This window comes from Armigeres subalbatus, chromosome 2 (assembly GCF_024139115.2).
Source record: "Armigeres subalbatus isolate Guangzhou_Male chromosome 2, GZ_Asu_2, whole genome shotgun sequence".
Taxonomy (NCBI): Eukaryota; Metazoa; Arthropoda; class Insecta; order Diptera; family Culicidae; genus Armigeres; species Armigeres subalbatus.
Genome location: NC_085140.1, coordinates 171,808,715 through 171,836,358, shown reverse-complemented (window position 1 = coordinate 171,836,358; position 27,644 = coordinate 171,808,715). Strand labels below are relative to the sequence as shown.

Here is a 27,644-nt window from a genome sequence, read left to right as displayed (position 1 = left end):
ACCTTAGCAAGAAGAAACAATTGAATTCAAAAGTTCAGCAAAAACCCAGATTAATCCACCTAGCGTTGGTGGTGCCTTTCTCGCATTTAGTTTAGACACCAACCTTATATGCCGTTTATATGGTCCGACATACCATTTTCTTCATAACTTTTAAACGCAATGACCGATCGTTATAAAATTCAATAGTGATTAACAAGGCTTTGTTCCCTGTCGAATGAAACTTGTTGTGAAAAAATCGGTTAAGGATTACTATACGAAAAGTTGTCTAATGTTTTTATAGCTTTTGTGCACACACATACACACACATACACACATACATACACACGGACAGACAGACATGTGCTCAGCTCGTCGAGCTGAGTCGATTGGTATATAATACTATGGGTCTCAGAGGCTTCTATAAAAAGTTCGTTTTTGGAGTGAAATGATAGCCTTTCGGTACAACTTAGTTGTACGAGAAAGGCAAAAAGGTATAAATATTGGCTACTAGTCGATCCCGCAGACGTTGTCCTTCCCATTCGAAATTTCCATACGATTCTTAATTTCAGTTTTTCACGATTTACTCCATCTTACCCGTGATTTTCGCATGAGGAAATATCATATAAATCCGTCGGAAACGATAACGAAAACATCTACTGAAAGAATGAAGAAAATCCATCCAGCCGTTTTCGAGTTATGCGGATACGAACACAGACCATTTCATTTTTATTATATAGATTTGATCAAATGAAAAATCTAACTGTCCAGACCTGGGGGCAGCTACCAGAATCGAGAAATGGATTTTGCCTTAACAAATCATGATCGTTGTTTAAAATATGGCTAATTTTGACCAACTCCACATAATCAGAATACATTCGATTGATTTTAATAATGTTGATTCAAACTTTCTAATTTTTAGCTTTTTTAACAAAGCTTACAACATGAGGTTCTGATATTCCATGCAGGTAAGGATTTTTCTGAAGATATCTTTTGTATTATTTACGATGGTGCAGGGAAATCTGCAAGTGTCACAACGCTAGGGGAACTCCCCCTATAATACATAAAATGTCCAGATTTATCGAAAAAACGGACACTTTAGGTTGTTTTTAGGTCACTAGTTTTTGATGGCTTTGTGTTGACACTAGGAGACTATCTGACTAGTAACGATAAGTATAGGAAATGTATATATAAATGAAACGCAAATCTGAGCTATGAATTAGCTTATTGAAATGTCTATATTTTTAAAACGTGTATAAAAGTAGCCGCATCAAAATACTAATTATATGAAGAATATCTCATATTTAGCATATTTTAAAGTGAAATTCAAAAGACAAATAGTAGACTATACTTAGAAGGAACCATCGCTGCGTTCGGACGCTACCCTTTGTTCATTCGCTCTTCGGTTGCATTTACACTAGATCTTTGATACAATTCAGCACATAGTTCATTATGTTTTCCTTAGGCACCTCCCCGTTCAGCATGTAGACATCCGTGCGATCCCTGAACTCTTTGAAATGCTTCTCATACATTGGCCAGACGCACATTTCGAAATACCCGACGACGTCCGGCGGATCGTACACCCGCTTGATTCGCCTGTCGTAGCACTTTTCGTACGGCAAGTGCATATGGAATTTGACGTTGCACAAATCCAGCGTGAATGGATGGTTGAAAATCAGAAAACCTTCAATGAGCAGCACGTTTAGCTTTATGTTCATATTTAGGAATGATTCGTTTTTGGACTTTTTGATGAGATTTGACGTTCTTTGGTTGACTCCGACCGATCCGTCGTCGTATTTGTTCAAGTAGTTGCTGAGGAAGTGATCGGCGAAAATATTGTCCTCGTCCAGTAGCGGATCGACCTGCTCGGCAATGTTGTTGTCTCCTTCGGATTTGCTCAGCTGGTGGCAGTTGTACAGAATGAACTTATGACCGAGGGTTGTCATGATGTCGTGGCACATTTTATCCATATCGATCGACGAGAGGATCTCCCAGTTGATGTGACCTAGTTTTTCGATCATCTTGTGTTTGGGGCTGTCCACCGGAAGAAAGTAATCATCTTGACTCAGCAGCGTAACTTTGTTCATCGTGATGTTTTCCTTGAAGATGATTTTATTTTGATGACCGGTGAAGTATTGATGTAAGGATTTGGCGAGCGTCGTTTTGCCACCGTTCGTGACGCCTGATATTCCGATCACTAGCCACGTTTCCATCGTGCATCGAGTTTCGGCGATGTGTGCCTGTAAGAGAGTTCAACGATACTGATTAGTTTGTTTAGCGGGTATTTACGAGAGAAAAGATCAGCAGTGGTAATTTTATTATCGTTACAATCAATCAAAACAAAAACAATACAGTACTTATATGAGTGTTTGAATTATTGCTGTAGTTAGTCATGGCATGGCAACAGAAATGATTTCATAACCTTTCTAAAGTTTCATTATTTCATAAGTTGTGATAAATTCCTCAAGAATAAGTGCTCTTCTAGCTCTTGTCTATTCGATTTTTACTGGTTCAGATTTGCATGGATTAAAAAGAAGGGACACAAGGGAACTGTTCGCTTTTACATGTACCAAAACAAATTTAATAAAAAATGGGTCACCAATATACGAATATTTATGTAAACAAGCGTGCGCACATCAAATTGCATTGTTTTTTTATAAGATGAATATTAGTGGGGTTGAAAAAATCAAATTTGCTCCACCCCGCCCCTGACTTGTTTTTAGAGTGTCCTCCCAAGATTTGAGCTCTTTTGGATTTAAAATGACTTAGCACAAGCCGTTTTGAGTTTGGAGATCAGTGCGTGTTGGCTCTTGTTTCGGACGGCCGTACGATCGCGCGATTTGCCGAAATTTTGAGATTTGCATTGCGCGGCCGGTAGTAAAGTTAATTAGATCAGTGCGTGTTGGCTCTTGTTTCGGACGGCCGTACGATCGCGCGATTTGCCGAAATTTTGTGTTTTGCATTGCGCGGCCGGTAGTAAAGTTAATTAGTTCAGTGCGTGTTGGCTCTTGTTTCGAGTCAGCGGATCGACCGGTCGTCAAAGTTTAGTTTTGCTTTGTGTGGGTGAGTAGATAAATCAGAAAGTGAAAGTTTGTTTCTTGTCCGGTCGTGTTTCTTCAGTAAGCGGATCGGCCGGTCGTCGAAGTTTAGTTTTGCTTTGTGCGGAAGGCAAAACGATCGGCCGGTCGTCGTAATTTTGTTCTGGTTTGCGCGGGTGAGTGAATAAATCAGAAAGTGAAAGTTTCAGACAGCGAGAGTGTTATTTCCCATCCCATAGATCGCATCACTTACCGAAGTGAATCCAGATAAATTATCCTTTGTAACTAAAACGATATCCTATCCCAAGACAATCGTGGAGATGCAGAGGTGTTCTCGGTCTCTAGTAGCAACGAGAGTCGGACTAACAATCCTCCCCTTCCTATATGACCGTAAGGATGTGGCCGGCGCCGTTATTGACTTTAGATATTTGAGCTCCCGAAACGTGTACATTGAGAATGGGTAGCTAGTCCCAAGCCTCATTTATTGTGTTCTCTGTACAATTTCGCAAGTTCTAGTCAATCACGGAGTAGCAACTACGAATTGTGCGATCATAATGCTCATAAAATGCTCATGCTTAGCACAAGCCGTTTTGAGTTTGTTTCCATCACTTCCAAATGGTACTGCCACGATTGAAGCAAAATCTATAGTATCAGCTATCAGAGAGTGGGTAATTGACCAAGCTGTGTTCAGGTAATTCGTTTTCATTGTTTTAAAATAACTTTCCTTATAAATATTTATTGAATTCTGATCAGGGGAATATATGAGAGTTATTAACCAAATACCAATGCTGCTTAATAAGATGTTAGCTTTAGCATGTCGTCATCATGTGGCAGAAATTGTATTGAAGCACGTTTTTGAAGTCGATGGCGACATTTCAAGGTCCAACAAATTGGACTGCTTCAAAGATTTCCAAACCCGTTTCAATAGCATGCAATTGGAAATATCAATCATCAAAACAATCCTTCAGAGCCCAAAGCTGGAACGAGTTTCAGCCCCATGAAGAAATTCAACCATTGAATTTTGTCGAATGCTTACTTGATACTTGATGGGCAACAGCTCTTCGATGAACCTACGCCGAATGGAGTATCCTTCTCCACTGGACTCGATCCTGGGCCAATCGCTTCCAGTCGCCCTGAACATTGAGCGCCCTCAGGTCCTCTTCAACTGCAAAAAGCCATCGTGTACGCGGCCTTCCACGAAGCCTGCGGCCTCTTCCGGGTTCTCTACTAAATATTATCTTCGCTTGTCGTTCTTCCGGCATACGAACCAGCCCACCGTAGTCTGCCGTGTTGTATAAGCTTAATAATATCCAGCCCTTTATACACCTGGTACAATTCGTGATTCATGCGACGCCGCCAGATACCGTTCTCCTGTTTACCGCCGAGTATTGTCCGCAGCACCTTACGCTCAAACACTCCAACACTTTGTCGAATGCAATTACTGAATAATCACTCGCGAGATGATTATCGAGAACTTCTGGAGTTGGTGATAACATTTCTCGGAGCGATCCCACCTAACGGCATGCACCGATCAATAGAGCTAGATGAATGGCCCGAGCCATATATATGTGTTGAAAATGTAGATTACTTCGGATGAATTGGGTGGCATTGATACTATTACAATGGAACACTATGTTCCATTGGAATTGCTTTGTGCATTATTCCATGAATGGTGTTTGGCATTGAAGTCACCAATTATGAAAAATTTGGATTTGTTGCGAGTTAGAATTTGAAGATCTGATGAAAGCTTTCAACAAATTCCTTCGCTGCCCATTGCACTGGAACGGCAAGTAGGCAGCAATAAAAGAGAATTGTCCAAAATTTGTTTCAACAGAAACTCCCAAGGTTTCGAAAACTTTGGTTTCAAATGAAGAATATAATTTATTTTTGATACGTCTATTAATAACAATGGCGACCCCACCACAGGCGCTGTTAAGACGATCATTTCGGTAAATAAAATAATTTGGATGCCTTTTGATGAAAAGACCAGGTTTTAAATATGTTTCAGTTAAAAAAGCAATGTGCACATTATGAACTGATAGGAAGTTGAATAATTCATCTTCCTTGCCGTTAAAAGAGCGGGCATTCCAATTTAAAATTTTCAAAGAACTATTTGGATCCATTAAAACAAAGTCCAATAACATTTTTTTAAGTAATAGGTGTCTCGTTCTTAACAACAAGTCGAGTCATTCCCGAGCAGGGGCGAAGAACAAAAAAATAACATACCAATTACAAATTCTATTCTAATAACGTTATAAGTTATTGTTCAGTTATTGAGTAAGAAAGTATCAAGAACATATGAAGGCTGAAATATGTTATCATAACAAAACATGTTTTTCGGATGTTATGCTAATTTCAAAGTTCGTAAAGCAATATCACATGAAGAACTGTTTTTATTGTTCATGAATATGTGTGACGGAAAATCTACGTTTTTATTAAACTAATTTCAAGCATTATAAAATTGTTTATGAAACGCCACACAAAAAAGTAGCTAATTTTAGGTACTTCTTTTCTCTTGCATCTCCCTTCCTTTTTCCTTTGTTATCATAAAATGAAAAGCAAAACCACTCAACAAGGGCATTAAAGTGTGAGAACCCACCTTTGAGTAATCTCATGTTTACGAAAGTTGAGTAAAATTTACATAACTTTTGGTTTGTTTCTATTTAAAATTAAGTAAATTTTACATTAAGTGAATTTTACCTAATTTCAAGAAAAAAAAATACTTTCGTAATATTAGGTACTTTTTCTAACCGTGTATAAAGTTCGATGGAATTTGTAAACGTTGCCTTATTTGTGTTTGTGTTTTAACAACCCAACCGTGTCCGGAATTGCGTGTGATTCCACGGTAAACTAGTATTTCATTTCAAAATTGTCTTGCGATATTATTATTACATTTGAGCTGCCATAATGCATCATTTTTAAGTTCTATCACATTATTTCAAAATATTCGTTTCTCTAATTTACACCCTTCAACCCTTCCGCGTAATGCTTGTCTGCTTGAACTTTAATTTGTGCTGCCTGAACTCAAATTATTTATCCCGATTTGATCACGTTTTCGATCCGATATTGTCATCCCTAACCGATTCGGTACGGATTTTTTTTTCACCTTATTTCTACATAAATTTTGGACGTTCCGCTTCAAAAACGGATGCAAACCATATAAAAGTAGAAATATGGGAGAAAATATTTTTTTTGAGATATTCTAGGGCTTCCAAACCTTTCTTGAGTTCATATCTTGATGTATCTATGTAAACAACCAAGCGTTTCACAGGATTTAATTCCTCATTTGAAGTTGCCAAAGCTACTTGAGACATTATTACACTATTTTTTATGAAATCGCAGTGATATCAGAACATCTACGGTACTCCAAACTATTCTTGAGTTTATATCTTGAAGGTCTACAAGATCAACAGAAAGATTCTTAGGTTCCCGAGCTTTTGTGTTAGTTGGAGAAGCTCCATGAGACATCATTACACTAGTACATACAATTCACAACATTCCCAGAATATCTACGGTACTCCAAACCATTCTTGAGTTCAGATATTGGAGGTCAATCGCTGGAAATGGACATTCATACCGTTACCATCTTTTATCCTATACTAGTTGTAGCGGGTAACTGTTAGAATTCGAAATAAGCGAAAAAGTTCGTTTCTGTATATACCCCACCCTTTCATTACTATCACATTGGCAACTCGTTGAACAAGACGAACCTCTGCCGTAAAACCTAACCCCAGATTCCAATAAAATTCCGCATGAACTCATGGAGAATGCAAAGGTGTGATTGATTGAGTGATTGCATAATTAATTTCTGCTCATCCCAAGCTCATGCTCGATAAACTCTTTCATTGAAAACATATTTGATAGGCGTACTGGTAACTAGTAAGTGTTATCAAATATTTTTTCGTGAGATGTTCCTATTTTTTATGTTAGGGGGTCATTCACAAAGTGCGTCACATACTTACGGGATGAGGGGGGTCTGAGCAGCGTAACGATAAATACAAAAAAAAAAAACAAGAGGTTCAATACAAAAAGTTTGTATTTGTAGAAGGGAGAGGGGGTTGAAAGTGTTTTTTTTTGTGCGACGTACTTTTTGGAACTTTCCTAGATGTCTCTCCTCATACAATTTTGTGGCGGTAACATCATGCTGCTCTCCACGCATATACGTTAGCGCATGGATGTTGGCAGCGGCGGGTAGTAAACCAACCACTGCTGGTGATTCATTAGTGTTCTAAACGACAGTCAGTCGTATTGCGGATAAACAGCTGTGCAGTCAAAATGGAAACTAGTGACCGGAGACGCAAAACATTACCGTTGGAAGAATCAATAGTGGATTCGACGGAGGAAGATACGGACGAAGAAGATCTGAATGATAGTTTTCTGAATCAGATGATACTAGCTCCGAGGCAGAGGAAATAGACATATGTGATGCAGATCATGCTTCGTAAGATATGCATAAAGCCTTTATGGTGGGACTTGGCATGACTTTTTATTTTACTTACAGTGCAGCCGAAGAGGTGGACGAAGACATTGAGAAATTTGACACGTCCTCGTGGAGTTCATCCTTCAAAACTTCAGTCCCTAAGAAAACTTCCGGTGGATAGAGAAATTATGATTTCGAATGAAGTTGATAAGAACTCCTCTGAGCTCGATGTTCTGATGGCATTTCTTCCACAAAAGTTTTGGGATGTTATAACCGCACATACAAACGAGAGACTTGATATTTTCTCGAAGAATAAGGGTAAGAAAAAATCATCGGCTACGCCGCAAGAACTACAAACAGTATTCGGTATATGCCTTGTAACCTGTTACAACAAACTTCCGCACATTAAAATGTATTGGTCCAAGAAACCTTCTCTTGGTAATGACCTAATCAAAAGCGCAATGGCTCGAGATCGGTTTCTATGCATTTTTCGAATCTTTACTTCAATTCACCGGAGAAACCGGAAGGCGTCAGTAAGCTGTTTTATCTTGAAAAGTGTTGCCAATGTTCAATTCATCATTTCAAAGAATGCGATCTAACAGTGTTCACCAGTCCATCGATGAAATGATGGTGAAATTCCTTGGTCGTTTATCCTCTGAAGCCCATTAAGCGTTGAGTAAAGCTTTGGGACCGTTGCGATGCGTTAACTGGCTATGTGTACGAGGTCCAGGTTTATTGTGGAAAAGATACAACAACGAAATCAGAGGGTACACTGGGGGAGAGGATTGTGCAAGGACTGCTGAAGTCCATTCCGAGGGATGAAGTCGACTCCATTTGTTTGTGCTTCGATAGATTCTTTACATCACTCGAACTGCTACGACATGCCATGTTGCGGCGTGGGAACTATCCAAGAAGACCGTAAGAATTTGCCAAAACTTAACACTAAGCTGGATAAATATAGTTCCGAATTCCAGCACACAGCGGATGGGATTACGCTTTGTCGTTGGCAGGACACGAAAGATGTGCTCGTAGTCAGCAATTGCCACTCAAGCAACATTACAACCGTGAAGCGTACTTCTAAAACCGGTACAAAAATGATGTCAGTTGTCCTGAAGCGATATCATTCTATACTAAGTACATGGGAGGAGTCGATCATGCCGGTCAAATGGTTACACTATACGATTTTGATCGAAAAACAAATAAGTGGTGGCGTCGTGTGTTTCATCAAGCTTTTCTTGATTGCAGTTTTCAACTCTTTTGTTGTTTTCAAAGAGTTGAAAGGAAACGATAAGCTCTCCTTTATCGATTTTCTTGTTCCATTAGCAGAACAACTAATTGCGAAAGGAACCGAAGGAATCGAAAGGCAACGAGGAAGACCATCGAAGAGGAAGTCACTGGGTAAAGATCATCTTATTATCGTCGGGGATATAAGAAGACGTTGCGTCAGTTGTACAGCAAAAGGTTTCGACCTCAAGACTGATACACGCTGTATAGCTTGCGATCAGCACTTATGCAAGAATTGCTTCTATTCTTACCACGTGAACATGTAATGCAATAAAATATAACATTGAAAAGTTTAAGTTTTCAACACTCATCCTAGTTATTTGTTATGCTTATTTTTGAGTAATGATGTGAATATGATTTTATTATTATTATTTATTTATTCAGACTAAGGCCGAAGTGGCCTGTGCGGTATATAAGAGTCTTCTCCATTTGGCTCGGTCCATGGCTACACGTCGCCAACCACGCAGTCTACGAAGGGTCCGCAAGTCATCTTCCACCTGATCGATCCACCTTGCTCGCTGCGCACCTCGCCTTCTTGTGCCCGTCGGATCGTTGTCGAGAACCATTTTCACCGGGTTACTGTCCGACATTCTGGCTATGATTTTATTATACCCCCAGTAATGTGATCGTAGGAGACATCGTAGATATTTCTGAACTCGATGGCAATTTGGAGTATCGTGGATGTTCCACGAATTCTGTAATGTGTCTATAATCTTGTAATGAAGTCCGGTGGACCTATTCCAACTCATAAAAATAGTGAGTACATCGTAGATCTTCCTGTTGATCGATTTGAACATTAAGTACTGAACTCAAAGACAGTTTGAAGTGTCGTAGATGCTCAACGAATTATGTAATGTGTCTATAATGGTGTAATGAGATCCCGCGCAGCTATTACAACTAATAAAAGTGGTGAGGACATCATAGATATTCTTGTTGGTCGGTTTGAATATTGGGTTCTGAGCTCAAAGACAGTTTGGAGTGTCAAAGATGTTCAATGATTTATGTAGTGTGTCTATAATAGTGTAACGAAGTCCCGTGGAGCTATTGCAACTCATAAAAATAGCGAGGACTTCGCCGATCTTCCTGTTGATCTATTTGAATACTAGGATCTGAATTCAAAGACAGTTTGGAATGTCATAGATGTTTAACGAATTCTGTAGTATGTCTATAATGGTGGAACGAAGTCCCATGGAGCTATCCCAACTAATTAACATTGTGAGGAGATTGTTGATCTTCCTGTTGATCGATGTTAACATTAAAATCTGAACTCAAAGACAGTTTGGAGTGTCATAGATGCTCGATGATTTTTGCAGTGTGTCTATAATGGTGTAAAGAAGTCCCGCGGAGCTATTCCAACTCATAAAAATTACAACGTATAGTGGGCTTCGTGGCCGTGCGGTTATCGACGTCAATCGCATAAGCGCATGTGCTGTGGAGTGTGGGTTCGATTCCCGCCCTGGTAAGGATAAAACTTTTCGTGATCGAAAAATTCTCCACTGGTCCACTGGGTGTTATGTGTCCTGTCCGTTGTCTCATGCTAGGTGTTAAGTGTTCAGTCTGTACGACCTCTGGTCGAAGACGGTGCTCCTGTCTTTTAAAATAATGAGGACTTCGTAAATCTTCCTGTTGATCTATTTTAATATTAAGATCTAAACTCAAAGACAGTTTGGAGTGTCGTAGATGTTGAACGAATCCTGTAGTATGTCTATAATGATGTAACGAAGTCTCATGGAGCTATCCCAACTCATTAACATTGTGAGGACATCGTAGATCTTCCTGTTGATCGATTTGAACATTAAGAACTGAACTCAAAGACAATTCGAAGTGTCGTAGATGCTCAACGAATTATGTAATGTGTCTATAATGGTGTAATGAGGTCCCGTGCAGCTATTACAACTAATAAAAGTAATAAGGACATCATAGATATTCTTGTTGATCGGTTTGAATATTGAGATCTGAACTCAAAGACAGTTTGGAGTGTCATAGATGTTGAACGAATTCTGTAGTGTGGCTATAATGGTGTAACGAAGTCCCGTGGAGCTATTACAACTCATAAAAATAGCGAGGACTTCGCAGATCTTCCTGTTGATCTATTTGAATACTAGTATATGAATTCAAAGACAGTTTGGAGTGTCGTAGATGTTGAACGAATTCTGTAGTATGTCTATAATGATGTAACGAAGTCTCATGGAGCTATCCCAACTCATTAACATTGTGAGGACATCGTAGATCTTCCTGTTGATCGATTTGAACATTAAGAACTGAACTCAAAGACAGTTTGGAGTGACATAGATGTTCAACGAATTCTGTAATGTGTCTATAATTGTAGAATGAAGTCCCGTGGAGCTATTCCAACTCATAAAAATAGTGGGGACATCGTAGATCTTCCTATTGATTTATTTGAATACTAGTATCTGAATTCAAAGACAGTTTGGAGTGTCGTAGATGTTGAACGAATTCTGTAGTATGTCTATAATGATGTAACGAAGTCTCATGGAGCTATCCCAACTCATTAACATTGTGAGGACATCGTAGATCTTCCTGTTGATCGATTTGAACATTAAGAACTGAACTCAAAGACAGTTTGGAGTGACATAGATGTTCAATGAATTCTGTAATGTGTCTATAATCGTAGAATGAAGTCCCGTGGAGCTATTCCAACTCATAAAAATAGTGGGGACATCGTAGATCTTCCTATTGATTTATTTGAATACTAGTATCTGAATTCAAAGACAGTTTGGAGTGTCGTAGATGTTGAAAAAATTGTGTAGTGTGTCTATAATGGTGTAACGAAGATTCGCGGAGCTATCCAACTCGTAAACATTGTGAGGACATCGTAGATCTTCCTGTTGATCAATTTCAACATTAAGAACTGAACTCAAAGACAGTTTGGAGTGACATAGATGTTCAACGAATTCTGTAATGTGTCTATAATCGTAGAATGAAGTCCCGTGGAGCTATTCCAACTCATAAAAATAGTGGGGACATCGTAGATCTTCCTATTGATTTATTTGAATACTAGTATCTGAATTCAAAGACAGTTTGGAGTGTCGTAGATGTTGAACGAATTGTGTAGTGTGTCTATAATGGTGTAACGAAGATTCGCGGAGCTATTCCAACTCGTAAACATTGTGAGGACATCGTAGATCTTCCTGTTGATCGATTTGAACATTAAGAACTGAACTCAAAGACAGTTTGGAGTGACATAGATGTTCAACGAATTCTGTAATGTGTCTATAATCGTAGAATGAAGTCCCGTGGAGCTATTCCAACTCATAAAAATAGTGCGGACATCGTAGATCTTCTTGCTGATTCATTTGAATATTAAGATCTGAATTCAAGAACTGTTTGGAGTATCGAAGATACTGAAATAGATTGGGAAGTCGCTGAAAAGGCGAAGAATTTTATCATAACGCATTATAGATTCGAACATTCAACCAGAATATGGTGAAGCATGTTTTTTATTACCTAGAACATCGAAATCAAAACTCAAGGATATTTTGGATGCTCTAGGTCATCCTAGTGCCCATATCCTGACATGTTCAATATTTTTCCTGGGTGGAACAGTCAATTTTGAACATTTTTGCTGAAGAAAGCGAGGCTCTATCTCTTAAACCTGATTTTTGACAGCTGATTTTCGTCTTGGGTCATATATGACCCATCCGTACTGAATCGGTTAAACTTTGAAAATTTCAGTCGTTTTCTTTGTATTTTCGTAAATAATACCTTAAACAACAATGATTTTAATGGAATAAATTGCACCGTGTGTGATTCATTATGAATCGTTCCTGAGTATTTTTCAAAGTTTTTGTAAGCATTTTCAACTATAAATAACGGGTACGTGCTTTAAATATCATATTAAATGCAACTTATCCTAAGATTTCACTTGAAAAACTATTGAAAACAATGATTTTCCTTAATAAAATTGACTCCCTTGCACCTATAGTGGTGCAACTGTACCAATAGTGGCAAGTTCCATAAGAAATCAATGGATAGCACCACTATGGGAACCAAAATTAATTTTTACCGCCACTACAGGAACAGTGTGACCATTAGTGGTGCAAGCCATATTTTGAAGTTGTTGATGTTAAATGACACCAATCTCATTTGTATTAGCAAATTTATGAGTTTATCTATTGGCCAAGATAACTGTGAATTTTAAAAAATATTTTCTTTTGTAGATCTACTAATACCTCCACTATTGGTACCGTTACCCTATGGACCAACCGCAGTAACTTTTTGTAGAAGGCAGTAACTTTCTACATGTCACAGATTTTGAGATACACAAACTTACAACTAATTCCTTATCCACTAGCGGCACCAAGCGTTGAAATTCAAACAAAAGTTGTTTCCATCATAATGGTGTGGACTAGACCTGTGCGCCGAAGTATTTGTGAACGGCGGCGGCGTAAGGCCATTTTTACACCGGCGGCGGCGGCGGCGGCGTGAATCGGCGTGAATGATTTTAAGCTGAGAAAAAAAATCACGCAGTAAGGCCTATCATGCTTTTATTGTATTTTAGGTTTTTGTACAATTGCTAGCTACAGATAGACTGATAGGGTGAACATGCTAATAGCTATAGCTTGTGTCTCCACAGCAAAAGTTTACATAACATCTTCCATTAGGATATTGCCGCATCACAGCACATAAATTCAGTGGAAATTACTTCAGATATAAATCCAGAAATTCGTTTGGAAATTCCTCAAGATATTCCTCAGAAAATTCGAAAAAGAATTCGGTGAACTAATTTAGAATTTCCCTATGAATTCCTTCAGAACTTACTCCAAGAATTCCCTTGAAAATTTATTTGTCTATTGCTTCGGAAATTCTTTCCAAAATTTCTTCAAAAGTTCCTTTAAGAAATTCCTTGGAAATTACTTTAGGGATTGCTTCGGAAATTCCTTTACGGAATCTTTTGGGATTTTTTTTCGGAAATTAATTTGAAAACTTTTTTCCTTCGGAAATTCCTTTAAAAATTCTTCAGAAAATACCCATGGAAACTCCTTTATGAATTTCCATCGGAATACCTACAGACACATCCGGAAATCCCTTTAGGAGAAAGCCTTCGGAATTTGATTTAGTTTTTTTTAATTCCTTCAAGAATTTCTTTTAGGGATTTCTAATAGAAATTCTTCCAGTAATTCCTTAAAAATTTCTTCGGAAACTCAAAGAAGATATTTTTGGTATTCTTTCGAAATTTTCCTCTGGAATTTATTTAGAACTTTTTCCATGAATTCTTTCTGAATTTCCTACAGGAATTCCTTCGAACATTCCTCCGGAAATTCCTTTAGTAGAAAATCCAGAAATTCCTGTAGCACTTCGAAAATTTCTTTTAAAATTCCTTTAAGAATGCTTTCGAGAATACCTTCAGATATTCTTTTGGAAAATCTTCTAAAATTTCGTTTGTAAATTCCTTTAATTTTTTTGAACCTTTGTTTAGGTGTTTTTTTTAATTGAAAATAAGTTTAACGCTCAAATACCTTTGGAAATTTCTTCGAAAATTCCTTTATAAATTCTTCCAAATAAGAATTCTTTCCGGAATTAACCTGAAAAGATTTTCTAACAGTATTTTTAAATGCATTTCAAAGAGGTGAACCAGGGCTGAAAACCTCTATAATAAATTTTGTTTGACTATTATCGGATCTTTCAGTCATATAAGTATCACGAAAGTATCACATCAACTCTTTTTTTTTATTCGTATATTTATTTGGCAGGCACTCTGTGTTCTTAACCGCTACTGTGCCGTGATCTACTGTGGTACTCTGCTGTACAGAGCCCACACAGAATCTATTTTTAGATGTCCATAATTCGTTATTGTTGTCGTTGCCAGTCCATATCATCGTGAGTCCATTGTGTTCATTTGTCCATGTGGTGAATCCAGTGATCGTTGCTTTGTTCGGTTGCCATTAATCGAAGAACGTTGGAGGAAAGCCTCCGAGAAGAACAGTTTTGTCAGTCGTCATCAGGCAGCCGTGTCCGGTGAGGCGCGTTCCCCAAAACGCCACCGTAGGGACTGCGCTTCTGGCGACTGACAAGGGTTTGGTGGAGGGGCTGGGAATCGAACCCATGACCATTTGCTTATGAGGCGAACGTGTAGCCAACTACGCTACGGGACCCCCCAAATCACATCAACTCTATAATAAAGAATAAAAAAAAATGAATTTCTGAAGGAATATCCGAAAGAATTCTGAAAGTAATTTACGAAGAAATGTTTAATGGATTTACCGAACAAATTGCTATTGGTATGTACACAGAAATTCCTATAGTTCCCCAGGAATTTCTTCGAAAGTCCGGACAGTAGTAGAACAAACTCAGTTTTGGCTTTAGAATCAAGACTGCATGCCAAGAAGAACTCCCAAAATATCGAGATTGCAGATATTCGGATATTCTCAAGAATTCTTTGGGAATTTCTTGCACGAGTTCCTTCGAAAATTTCTACAGATTTATTTTCATAAATACCTTAAGTAATTCTCTAGGAAAAATATTCAGGAATTAATTCGGTAAGTCATCAAGAAACTCATCCTAAAATACCTTCTAAAACTCCGTCAGCAATCCGATCAAGATTTTTTTCAAAAACTCTCCACAAATGAAACCAGGCTTTTCTTTTAAATGCCCCCTAGGAATTGCTTCGGAACTTCTTACGACCTTAAGAAATTTCTTAAGGAATTCTTAAGATTCACACTGACCATTCCATAAAGAATTCCTTCAGAATTTCTTTTTAGTAATACTTTTAATAATTTCTACTCATGTAGATGGGTACACTTCCCCACAGTTGTAATGGACTCGACGTGCCCTTCTTCAAAGAAGCCATCCCTCGGAAAACTCAAAAAGGATTGCGAATCTATTCATTAGTCTGTTGGATTACATTGCCGAAAGGAGATTCTCTCTATCCCGCGGGCTTCACGTAAGTGTCTCTGGTTACGGGTCCGCTACCTCCGTTGCTTGCCCTTCACACAGATGTGCATTGAAAGCAGAATGGTAATTAAATTCGATTGTACTATTGGGTGGAGCCGCATCAGAGCAAGACTCAAGCCAGGGTGATGGATAACCACATACATACAAACATACTTTTAAAAATTTCTACAAAATTCCTTCGGAAATTATTTTGACAATTCCACTGGAATTTTTCCATGTATTTCATAAGACATTCCATTCCCTCGGAAATTAATCTAGTAATTTCTTCGGAATTTCCAACACCATTTCCTTCCAAAACTGTAGGACGAATTTTAAGATACCTATCTCCGAATTCCTAGAGCAATTTCCAAAGGACCTCCTAAAGGAATTACTGACATACTTAAATCTCTTAAACAATTTCTTTGGACATTCATCGTAGAATTCCTTCATGATTTTCTCCAGAGATTCCTTCAGAAAATCCTCCAGAAATTACAACGGCGATAAATTCAGAAATTCTTCAAGGCTCTAAGAATTTTCTCCAGATATTCCTTCAGAACTTCCTCCAGGACTTCATGGAAATTATTTCAAGAAAATCAAGAAATTGTTTATCGAAACCAATTTTTTTAAAACAATTCTAGCAATTACAAGGAAAATGAATGAAATGTTCAATTTGTTGGGTCACGTGCCCAATCGTGCTCCAGCTCCAGAAGCCAAAAGATCAGTTTTGCTTTTGCATATCATGAGGCTAACACAATGATACTCCATGCCCAGGGAAGCTAAAAAAATCACACCAGACTGGGAATCCAAATCCAACATTCATTATGGTGTTGATTTGTAGATGTACTTTTTTTCCGGGATCTCAGCAATTTGCTAAACTTTTACCGAGATTCGCACAGCCAATCCCCAACAAACGTGTTTTTTGCCAAGATTTCTGTCAAAATTTCTGAAAATCAGCAAATTATTTGCCGAAAATCAGCTAACAAACGTTATTTTTGCCGGGTTATCAGTTTTTATTGGGCTGGGACAGCCGTTAGGTGTGGAATTTGCCGAGCTGTATAAATAAAAACTGAGTGTGTAAGCACTGGACCAATTAAGATATGTAACATTCCAACCATTAAAAAGATGATGAACCACCCAATGCGACCAGAATGAGGTTATTCCATATGAGATTAGAAGTTAATCGCCACGCTCATTGATTTGTGGATTTGTAGCCAAGAAGTTTTTGGATGACCTAACATTTAACACGCCAAAGCGTGTTAAAGTGACAGGGATAAAATTGAACAAATCTGCTAAAGGTATAATAGCTATTTAATTAATGCTTGATAGGTTGCCTTGGTTCGGCAAATGCAAACGCACTGCATAATGTAATTTTTGTACATTATGTCATTATGTACGTCAATAAGTGTCGGCGGCGGCGCACAGGTCTAGTGTGGACCATTAAAAAAAATTAGAAGGCGGAAACTTTCTAGGACTTGAAGATTTTGAGAAATACGACCTTACAGAAATTTTCTTGTACATGTACATACACTAGCGCCACCAAATGCATAAATTTCAAACTAAACTTGCTTTCGTCACGATGGTGTGGACCTGGCAACTTTCTAGTGCTTAAAGATTGCGGAATAAACAACCTTTCAAGGAAATTCGTATTCACTAGCAACACCAAGCAGATGAATTTCAAACTAAAATTTATTGTCGTCACAATGGTGTGAGCCATCCGAACAACTTTGTTAAGGCTGAAACTTTCTCAACCTTACAGATTTCGAAATACACAAACTTACAAGTAATTACTCATACACTAGCGCCACCAAACGGTGGAATTTAAACTAAAGTTGTTCCCATTATAATGGTATGGACCATCCAAACAACTTTGTAGAAGGCGTCAACTTTCTAAACCTTACAGATTTCGAGACAGACAAACTTGCAAGTAATTCCTTATACACTAGCGCCACCAAGCGGTGGAATTCAAACTGAAATTGTCTCCTTCATAATGGTATGGTATATATTTGCGACTTTTTCTCGATGACAAGACTAGCATTCATATACCTCCAATGAAAAATCAACAGATCTAATAGCTATACTTTTTCACTTAGCTGATTCTTCGAGAAACAGCGTCCTTAAAATTCTGACCCAAGACAGAAGCTGAATATTATCTGAATTGTATGCAACATATTCGTTATTTGTGGGGCCCTCCTTAGCCGTGCGATAAGACGCGCGGCTATAAAGCAAGACCATGCTGAGGGTGGCTGGGTTCGATTCCCGGTGCCGGTCTAGGCAATTTTCGGATTGGAAATTGTCTCGACTTCCTTGGACATAAAAGCATCATCGTGCTAGCCTCATGATAATACGAATGAAAAAATTGTCACCTGGCTCAGAAACCTCGCAGTTAATAACTGCGGAAGTGCTCAATTACTGTATAAAATAGCCCTGTTTGTCTGTCCGGTGACTAGCCAACCAGACGCAGCACGCGAGGAAATTCTCACAAAAAATAAAATATTTGACACTTCTTTTCTTTTTCACTATCAGATGCAGGAACCAAAACCAGTGACAACCGTAGACATCCATACACAGCATTTGATGAAAAAAATCACAGACAACAGAAGTGGAAAATTTTGATTTTTTTAATGCATGAATTTATGGACCGTTTTTTATATTGAAAAAAAAAAACACTTGCCACGGGCGCTACTGCGTCCACAAATAAACTAGTGAACACTAAGCTGCGAGGCGGCTATGTCCCAATGTGGGGATGTAATGACAATAAGAAGAAGAAGAAAAAGAACATCACGTTTATTAAACGGATATTATCTATACGATGCATCGAAACTTCCAAGAAAGTCGGGAGGCTTTCCTAGACTAGAATGTTCAAATAGTAACTTCTTCTAAAATTGACATTGTTTCTCGGATTTTTCTCGAAACTCGTACAGGGTGCGGCTGAAAATAATGCGAAAATTGGTTCTATTTATTTTGAAACCTATTTGAACTGCTCCAAGCAATAATCTCAACATTTTCGAGTTCAGTTATCATTATAAGGTCCTTTCAAACAAATTTACTGAATGTGTGCTTTATTTTTATTAATAATATCCTCAAGATGAAGCCGGAGCTAGAACACGCCTTTCGAACCTAGTCCTCCGACATCGACTGCCATGTGCATGTTATGGCTGACGTTAGGGTCTTCACACAAGGGTGCGATGGTTTGCAGACTCGTGCTTCAACATACGCCCCAATCGTATAACCCAACGGATCAAGATCCGGACTGCTAGGGGGGCACAAATCTTTCGACCAAAATATCATGTTGTTCTTCAGCCATTGTTGGGTCGATTGGACGTGTGACATGCCGCTCCATCATGCTATAGGACAACGTTTTGATCCTCGGAAAAGTTGGCCTTCCTCCAGGGAAGCATTTGGCTCTTAAAAATACAGATAAACAATTCGGTATTGATTCTAACACCAACATCAACGAAAACAGGCGGCAGTTTCAAACCGTTGGACGCCCCCAAGCCAAACATCGTGACACCAGCTGGATTGGTTTGGAATTTAAGCTTCACTTGCTCCAGAACATCCAGAATTTGCATCGGTAAAATGAACCGGTCTGTGCGGCCGTTGGAGTCAGCATCGGTTGAAAAGCTTTCGCGTCGAAAAATAGGATTATCATCTTTTTCCTTCTTCAACGAAGAAAGCAATCTTTTTGAACGAGTCACTCGTAGTTCCTAAATTCGGTCCGTGGCGTTTCACTAACCAACAGTGAGTTCAAGCTTTGGAAAGCACATGCAAGTCTTCTTTGATGGTTTTCGCATAGATTTCTCAGAAATTTTGACTTCCTGGGCAAGTTTTCTGATGGAACGCACCAGGTTGCGAGCTATCTTTCCACGAGCCGATTTGATCACGTTTGGCATAGGTGCCACCATAGTAATCTTATTCCACGTCTTCTGGGCGAGAAACCAACTGGTAATCACTTCTTTTGGGTTTATTTTTTTTTACAAATTTGCAATACAGTAGACGTTCGATAAATGCAAGTCATTTAACTGCAATGCTTTTTAACTGCAATTCGATAGTTGCAACAGTTTTGCAGTTATCGGACCGCTAAACTTCAAACTGGTGTCAAACTCAATGACAGCTGCATTACGCTGCACATTTAGATGCACTTTTATTGCATCTGACTTCGAATGACAACCGTTTGACGTCTAAAATGCGTTGCAGTTATCGAACGGCATTCGTTAATTGAAAAGTAAACATTTTGCAGTTATCGAACGGCTACTGTACAACAATTACAATCTCTCGGTGCGGTATTTGAAAGTAAACATGAACAAATATGCTTTTAACAGAAATTAGTCACTAGCTACTCAAATTAACCCAATATTCAAGTTTAAACATTTTCGCATTCTTTTCTGCCGCACCCTGTATTTATTACCAGGATTATATCCGAAATATGTACCAAGCTTCATCATTCCTGATCTAATTTACTCTAAAGCGAATGTTTCACAATTTCAGGATGCTCTTAGTGGAATTGTAATATCTTCACTGAGTATTGAAAAGATTTGGTCCCTCCTTAGCCTAGCGGCTGCGCGGCTATAAAGCAAGACCATGATGAGGGTGGCTGAGTTCGATTCCCGGTGCCGGTCTAGACAATTTTCGGATTGGAAATTGTCTCAACTTCCTGGGCATAAAAGTATCATCGTGTTAGCCTCATGATATACGAATGCAGAAATGATAACGTGGCTTAGAAACCTCACAGTTAATAACTGTGGAAGTGCTTAATGCACATAGCTGCGAGGCGGCAATGTCCCAGTAGGGAATGTAATGCCAATGAAGAAGAAGAAGAAAAATTTGCCTGTATATATTTCTAACAAAATAATAACAACAGATTATGCATTTTAAGTTGTTAATTGTTAAAATTAACTAGACACCACATTCGAACTTGAAACCAAGTACAATTGTTAAGTTACACAGGTTTAATCAACAATGAATAAAAAGGTCTTTTTTATTAGTTGCTTTCAATATTGTAGTTTTTTATATCTAATATACAGATATTAGATATAAAAACTACAATATCTTGTACCACAGTCATATGTTGCTTTGAGTGTGGTAAATATAGCACACTGTTCAATGCATATGTCGATGGAAGCATATTAATTCTATTTTGAGAAATGTTTTGATATAAAAATCATCCAATACATACATATCGCCAAAACTGGAAAACTCTGCAATGTCTTGATTGTATCATTTACTGGTAATAAAAGAAAAATATTCAATCAATTGAATTGTGACCTTGAAAAGCAGAAAACTAACTCCTGTAGCAACGTGTACCTTATCATTGAAAAAAAAACCTCTTATCTATTATAAGCACTTACTGCGTTTATACTGCTCAGTCACTACTACTGGCCCTCAGATGACCTTTCAATTGATAGAGCGTGAAGACAGACAAGCCTCCGACGAGCAGCACTCCAAAAACAGCTGGTATCATGAAAGCGAACTTCTTCTCCGGAAACAACGAATATATCCAGTTATCTACAAAAGTAAATCACTTTTTAAAATTACATCATTCGCTCAGAACATCCGGGACACATTTGGTTGATAAATGCACTGTTATGACATTACTGTTGAATTAAGCTCAGCACGCCATTTTTATGTGTTGAAACGATTACGATTAAGATGATACTGGTCGAATAAAATCATTCAATTCCGTTCTAGCTCCTCGAGCTACTCAATACATTTTACCCGAGATTACCTACCTTCACTTGAGTCAATCACTATGAACGGCAAAATACCGACCCAGAAGAAATAATACAAAAACACCGACAGTGTTAGCGCCAAAATCAGCTTCCCCAGCAGCGCATTTGATGCCATTCACGAGCAATCTGTTCCAAGAGGATCTGCCAATTTAAGCGAAGAATGTATCACCGTCAATAAACATAGGAAAAGATAATTCGCACAACAAGCTTGATACGAAGAAGACGATGTGTTTACTCGAAATGATCAGTCAATTGAAGAGCAGAACCACGGCTTTGCAAAAAAAAGATTCGCACACACTTCATTAAGCACAATCTGTCCTTGCTTTTGAACACTATAGCCGGGCTTCGCGAGAGAGCGGTAGGTAAACAAAATGCTGAACCAAACAAACCAACGGCAGATGGGGAAGAGCAACGAATGTCAAAACAGCACAGGGTGATTCAGCAGGAGCGTGCCATGCTTTAGGTTTCGAGTAGCTACTCGAATTGAGCGTTGAGCACGTGGTTTGAAGTTTGAGAATAATATTTGTTACTGTAATAGGGTATCCAATCATGGTTTGAACTAGTGAAAAGCGTATCATGGTTTGAACCATTTTGAAATCAGTAGAAATTACCATCTCATTGGCAGGAAATGAACCTAAAACAGTATGAATGGCATATTTAGGTATACTGGAAGTGATAGAGTTTATTTAAACATTCGTACATATTGTTTAAGTAATAAAATAAAGCGATTCAAAACGTCCTGAATTTGCGCTAAATCCCCCCCACCAGTGGCATAATTTCAAAAAGCTCGTAAAGGACGCATTTTATGACACAGGAGTGAGATCAATATACCAAAAGAACGCTATTTTTATCTGTAATCGATTGACATCATCATACAATTGAGAAACAGTTTTAAATAGTTAAAATAGTAACATTTATACAAGGTAAAAACTGATCATGGTTTGAACTAAATTCGTATCATGGTTTGAACTTGTAAATGCAGTCATGTTCTGCTGTTGTCCGCTAGGAGCGCTGCATGCGCCTAGCTGGAGCATTTTGTTTACGTTTCCAAAATGAAAAAAATCGCAGTTTTCATATCGATAATTTAGACGATTTTCACACGTTTCGAGTTACAAAACTAATGCGAGGAGGTGAATAGTAAAACAAATTTGCTTTTCTATAGATTTCCTCAGCGTTTCATGCATGTGATTAGTATTATACAAGGATGTTATCGATCATTTAGTACTTTGCGTTCGATCATTTAGTAGTTTGTCAATAACTCATTCGTGAAGCTGAATTTCAAAATGTGTTGTATGGTGGACTTCTAGTGCGAAGGTTTTTCTACAACTCTGCCTAATGGTCCTTTGTTTGAATTCCAGTAGTAACGGAGTTATAGCTATAGTTTCAGTAACTTAGACTAAATGATAACAAAATTCCAATCATTTAGTTAAAGTTACTGCAACTAGCGACATAACTCCATTATTAGTTGAATTCTCACAACGAACCATTAGGCAGAGTTGTAGAAAAACCTTCGCACTAGAAGTCCACCATACAACACACTTTGAAATTCAGCTTCTTGAATGAGTTATTGACAAACTACTAAATGATCGAACGCAAATTACTAAATGATCGATAACATCCTTGGTATTATATTTATGAGCAGCTGGCTGCTGCAGTAGTTCAAACCATGGTACGAATTTAGTTCAAACCATGGTACGAATCAAAGTTATGTAATTATTAAGTTTTTTCAATAAAACTAAGTATAAATATGTGCACCCAGAATGTTTTTAGAAAGATAATGAACTAAGCTTTCATATAAACTAGAAATCGCAATTCTAACATGTCCCTTTAATGAAATAAATTAACTTTGTTTTGCCGGCTCATCTGAAACCCGCCATTTGGTTCAAACCATGATTGGATACCCTATGTATTGCACCTCTGATAGACCAGTGTAGGCCAGGTTTTTTACAATTCTGTTCAATAATATTATTCAAGCTGTTAGCTGGGTTTATTTATAAAAAAAATGTGAATATCCAGTGGATATAATCCACTTAATCCTTCCAAGAAATTTTGGCCACGAATTTTGTGATTTGTATTAGAATGAAAATGGATTTTGCAGTCGATGAATTTTTGAGTATAGCAAAAAACGTTTCGTAAATATAAGACAGTTTGGATCGACTACAGTTGATTGACGACAGGTTTACCTTGCGACAAGGTAGGCATTTGATCCGCCGTCGATCAGCCCTAAAGAAAACCAACTTAAGAGCATCGCACTTAGGATACGTTTGCGTTGCGTCTAACAGATGTCCTTTGGGAAAACTGTCAACCGCAACGCAAGCGTATCCTATGTGTGGGGCTCTTTAGTATTTGCCGACGAAGCACTCTTTAACCCGTAAAATAGCAGGACGAACTTTTAATTTTGAAAACCATTCTCTTTTGTTGGAGGTGTACTGGAGGTAACCACTTTCTTCGATGGGACTCGAACCCACGACCCTTAGTACGCTAGACTGGTGCTTTAACCAACTTAGCAGCTACTGAATGAGCCCATGATTCCACAATTGAACGCATAGCCAATTCACTCACAATCCATTTGTTAGGTGGTTTAATCAAAATCTTCCACATAATGTACATATTCACATCTGAATTTTCAGAACATTGTAAATTAATGTCCTAGTCGAGTTGTTTAATACCCTAAACTTTGATTGAACATTTTGTTTTGATTATTACAAAACTGTACAAAAGTTTACAAATGCAAAACTAGCCGATTTATTAGCGAAAGGGAGCGAGAACAAAGATAATATTTCTTTTGCACATACGACCCATTCTCAAAGCAATCCAGAGTTATACTTTTAAGTACAAGCAAATCTTCCTCCTTTTTAGGGTTGAGAAAACTAGGTGACTCAAAAGCGTAGTTTTAGGCTGTGATATATAAAACTGGTCAAATTTGAAGATTTAAAGGTCCGTTTATCATCCCATATGAACAGAGCTAATCCATATGACTCAATTGTATGAGATTTGTGCAAATAATGTAACAAGAACTATCTTAACGCCTCTTATACATTTGGAATATTGTGCTGATGTCGCTCTAAATAAATGCAAATTTTATGAGCATGAAACATGAACCTATAGTAATCCAACATATCCTAGAGCTGAAACCCTTGCGAATGCTCCATCAAGTATAGCGCAGATGTTCTAGTTTCTCCAAATTGTCCGGGAGTTGAAGTCAAGTTGGCTACCAGGTCAGATACACATGGTATCAAACCGGTGGCAACCCAACATGTCCAGCCTAAGTCTGGTACGATAAAAGTTTTTTTTACCTTAGCTCATTTCATTTATTTAGCTTACATCTAAACAGATAACACTGAATCAACAATTTGACGCCACAATACACGGTTCGAGGCCGCATCTCTCCATCCTCGAATGCGCCCCACGCTTGCCAAGTCGTTCTGTACTTGGTCAGCCCACCTCGCTCGCTGCGCTCCATGCCGTCTCGTACCTGCCGGATCGGAGGCGAACACCATCTTTGCAGGGTTGCTGCCTGGCATTCTTGCAACATGTCCTGCCCATCGTAACCTTCCGGCTTTGGCTACCTTATGGATACTGGGTTCGCCGTAGAGCTGGGCGAGCTAGTGGTTCATTCTTCGCTGGCACACCCGTCTTCTTACACACCGTCAAAGATGGTCCTAAACACCCGTCTCTCGAATACTCCGAGTGGTTGCAAGTCCTCCTCGAGCATGGTCCATGTTTTATGTCCGTAGAGGACTACCGGTCTTATCAGCGTCTTGTACATGACACATTTGGTGCGGTGGCGAATCTTTTTTGACCGCAGTTTCTTCTGGAGCCCGTAGTAGGCCCGACTTCCACAGATGATGCGCTTTCGTATTTCACGACTAACTTTATTATCAGCCGTTAACAAGGATCCGAGGTAAACGACCACCTCGAAGGCAGCTCCGTCTATCATAACACTGATTCCCAGGTGGGCCCTGTCGCTACAATGTACTTTGTCTTCTATGCATTCACCACCAATCCAACTTTCGTTGCTTCACGTTTCAGACGAGTGTACAGTATTGCCACCTTTGCAAATATTCGGCCGACAATGTGATCCACGAAACAAATAAATTGACTGGATCTGTTGAAAATCGCACCCCGGCGCTCCGCATGACACCTTCTAGCGCAATGTTGAACAACAGGCACGAAAGTCCATCACCTTGTCTTAGTCCCCGGCACGAAATCTTCCCCGAAATCTTCACACAGTTTTGCACACCATCCACCGTTGCTTTGATCAGTTTGGTAAGCTTCCCAGGGAAGCTGTTCTCGTCCGTAATTTTCCATAGCTCTACGCGGTCTATACTGTCGTATTCCGTCTTGAAATCATGCGTCCAAGACCGAGCGACCATCAACGAAGCCAGCTTTATAACTTCCCACGAACTTGTTTACTAATCATGACAGACGACCGAAGATGATCTGGGATATCACTTCGTAGGCGGCATTGAGGATGGTAATCGTTCGAAAGTTCTCGAAATGTTTTCCACTGCGTCGTTAATGGCCGCTTCAACTGTGTTCCAGTAGTCCTCAAGAGGGGCCCCATCGAGCTGCTGCCCGAATGCAGTGGCGACATCAGGTTTCTTCAGTCGCTCTAGGTCGTACTGCGGCGGCCGTCGGTACCAAGCATTGTTGATGACGGATAGTTTTGGGCGCAGTTTAACCATCAGAGTCGATGTTAGCGCCACGTTAATTTTGGAGAAGTGCCGTCCATCAATCATAACGTATTTACTTTAGCTCACCAATGGATTTTCTAACCACATGCAGAGTAGGTGGCTTCTTTCCACAGCTTGTCTATCATCGTTCATGATTATTCTGTTCACTGATACTATTTTATCTACCGTTTAATGAAGTCTCGAAGTGTTTTTGTCCACTGGATGGCTACTTGTTCTTCATATTATTTTTGACGTAGGATTGCATCATTATGTCATTTTGCAGATTCAAATTTGAGACCGTCACGAAAAGTAGTCAGGAAGTATGGGTTAATATCTTAGCCGTCTTTCAACCAAGGTTTTGTTATCAATCGATCGACGAACTCTATAGAATTTTGCCCATCTATTAAAATAATGGACTCAAGACGCTAAACTATTTAAAAATTGAATTTCGTCAGGTACTTCAGTTAAGTTACGCGGCTTCGGAGCAGCGTTTTTAAAAAAGATAACTACCTTCACCTAACACGATTGAACACAGAATGAATTTTATTTATTAATTAAGCTTACATCAAACCTATGAGTTGCACTGATTGTCTGACCTAGCTGAAAGTAAGTTTTGTTTATGTCCGCACTTCCGTCGTCCGATTGGTAGGTTGTTGCTAACGTCCTCTATTTGCTGGTCTCATCATTCGGGTTATCGTACTTTGGACTCATGCTATGCGTTCTGGTGGAGACTTAGGTTGCGAGGAAACTTGATGATGGTGGCGTAATTCTTGACGTTGACGGACACCAACTAACTAACTACTCTACAAATCAGTAAACCAACCAATCCCGTATGTGCATCGCAAGCACAGACATCAAAACCGCACACCTTACGGGCTGTGCTCTAATCCTTAGATCAATCAAAATTCCACGGAGAGCGTATACGAGGGCCGCACAGTGCTGTCACAACGATGTCACCACTAGCAGCAGTCCCTGTAGAAAGCAGATCATCGAAGGCCGTCCCCAACAGCAGCAGCACTCAAAAGAAATTTCCACGTAATGTTCGAACCAACGTTTGGTTGCTGTTAGTGATTAGAAAGGCAGGACTAACATTTTATGAGTAGAAAAAGTTGATTGCAAAAATGGCGTCAGTTGGGAACCAGAGACACCAGTCCAGTGGCGATACTAAAAATGTATTCTAAATGGTGGTGGCTTAGCGGAGAATTATCTAGTGACTGTCGGGCAGCAGCAGCAGTAAAGTGAAATTTTTACGCAAGGTTTGGACTAACATTTAATTGCTATGAATGACTAGAAAGGCGCATTGAGGATTGAAATTCGATTCCTTTCAGATCCGCCATTTTACGCAAGAGATGGTAGGGCTGAAAAAGTTTCTTCAAAGTGTAAATCATAACCGCTTGGCGAAGGCAGAAATTTGAAGTTGGTAGCAGTGAAAGCGCCCATCGGAGGAATACGCTAATTCATTCGCATGGATGACGTCTCATATCATCGAGTGGCTGACGTAGCAGTCAAGTAAAATTTTCTCTAGAATCTAATTTCGTTATTTTTTGGCTGTTTGTGATTGGAAATGCGCTTTCCGGTTGCTAAAAACAGGGACGTTACTACATTGTCCTTCATATCTTTCAAAATTGGA

The 27,644-nt window shown here is 38.9% G+C and overlaps 1 protein-coding gene across 5 annotated transcripts; it reads right to left on the bottom strand.

The window, feature by feature from the left end:
• Positions 1-1,184: 1,184 nt before the first annotated feature.
• On the bottom strand, positions 1,185-21,726 carry LOC134215495 (nicotinamide riboside kinase 1). 5 transcript variants are annotated; one of them, XM_062694675.1, is made up of 4 exons: positions 21,574-21,726; positions 21,339-21,479; positions 20,958-21,114; positions 1,185-2,216 (listed from the first exon to the last, which is right to left on the bottom strand). In XM_062694675.1, exon 4 carries the CDS (start codon positions 2,187-2,189, stop codon positions 1,389-1,391), a length of 801 nt encoding a protein of 266 aa, XP_062550659.1. In that variant the 5' UTR covers positions 2,190-2,216; positions 20,958-21,114; positions 21,339-21,479; positions 21,574-21,726; the 3' UTR covers positions 1,185-1,388. The 5 variants fall into 5 exon arrangements, with proteins under 5 accessions (XP_062550659.1, XP_062550663.1, XP_062550660.1 ...); XM_062694679.1 differs by having other exon boundaries at positions 21,540-21,710; XM_062694676.1 differs by having other exon boundaries at positions 21,543-21,710.
• Positions 21,727-27,644: the final 5,918 nt, after the last annotated feature.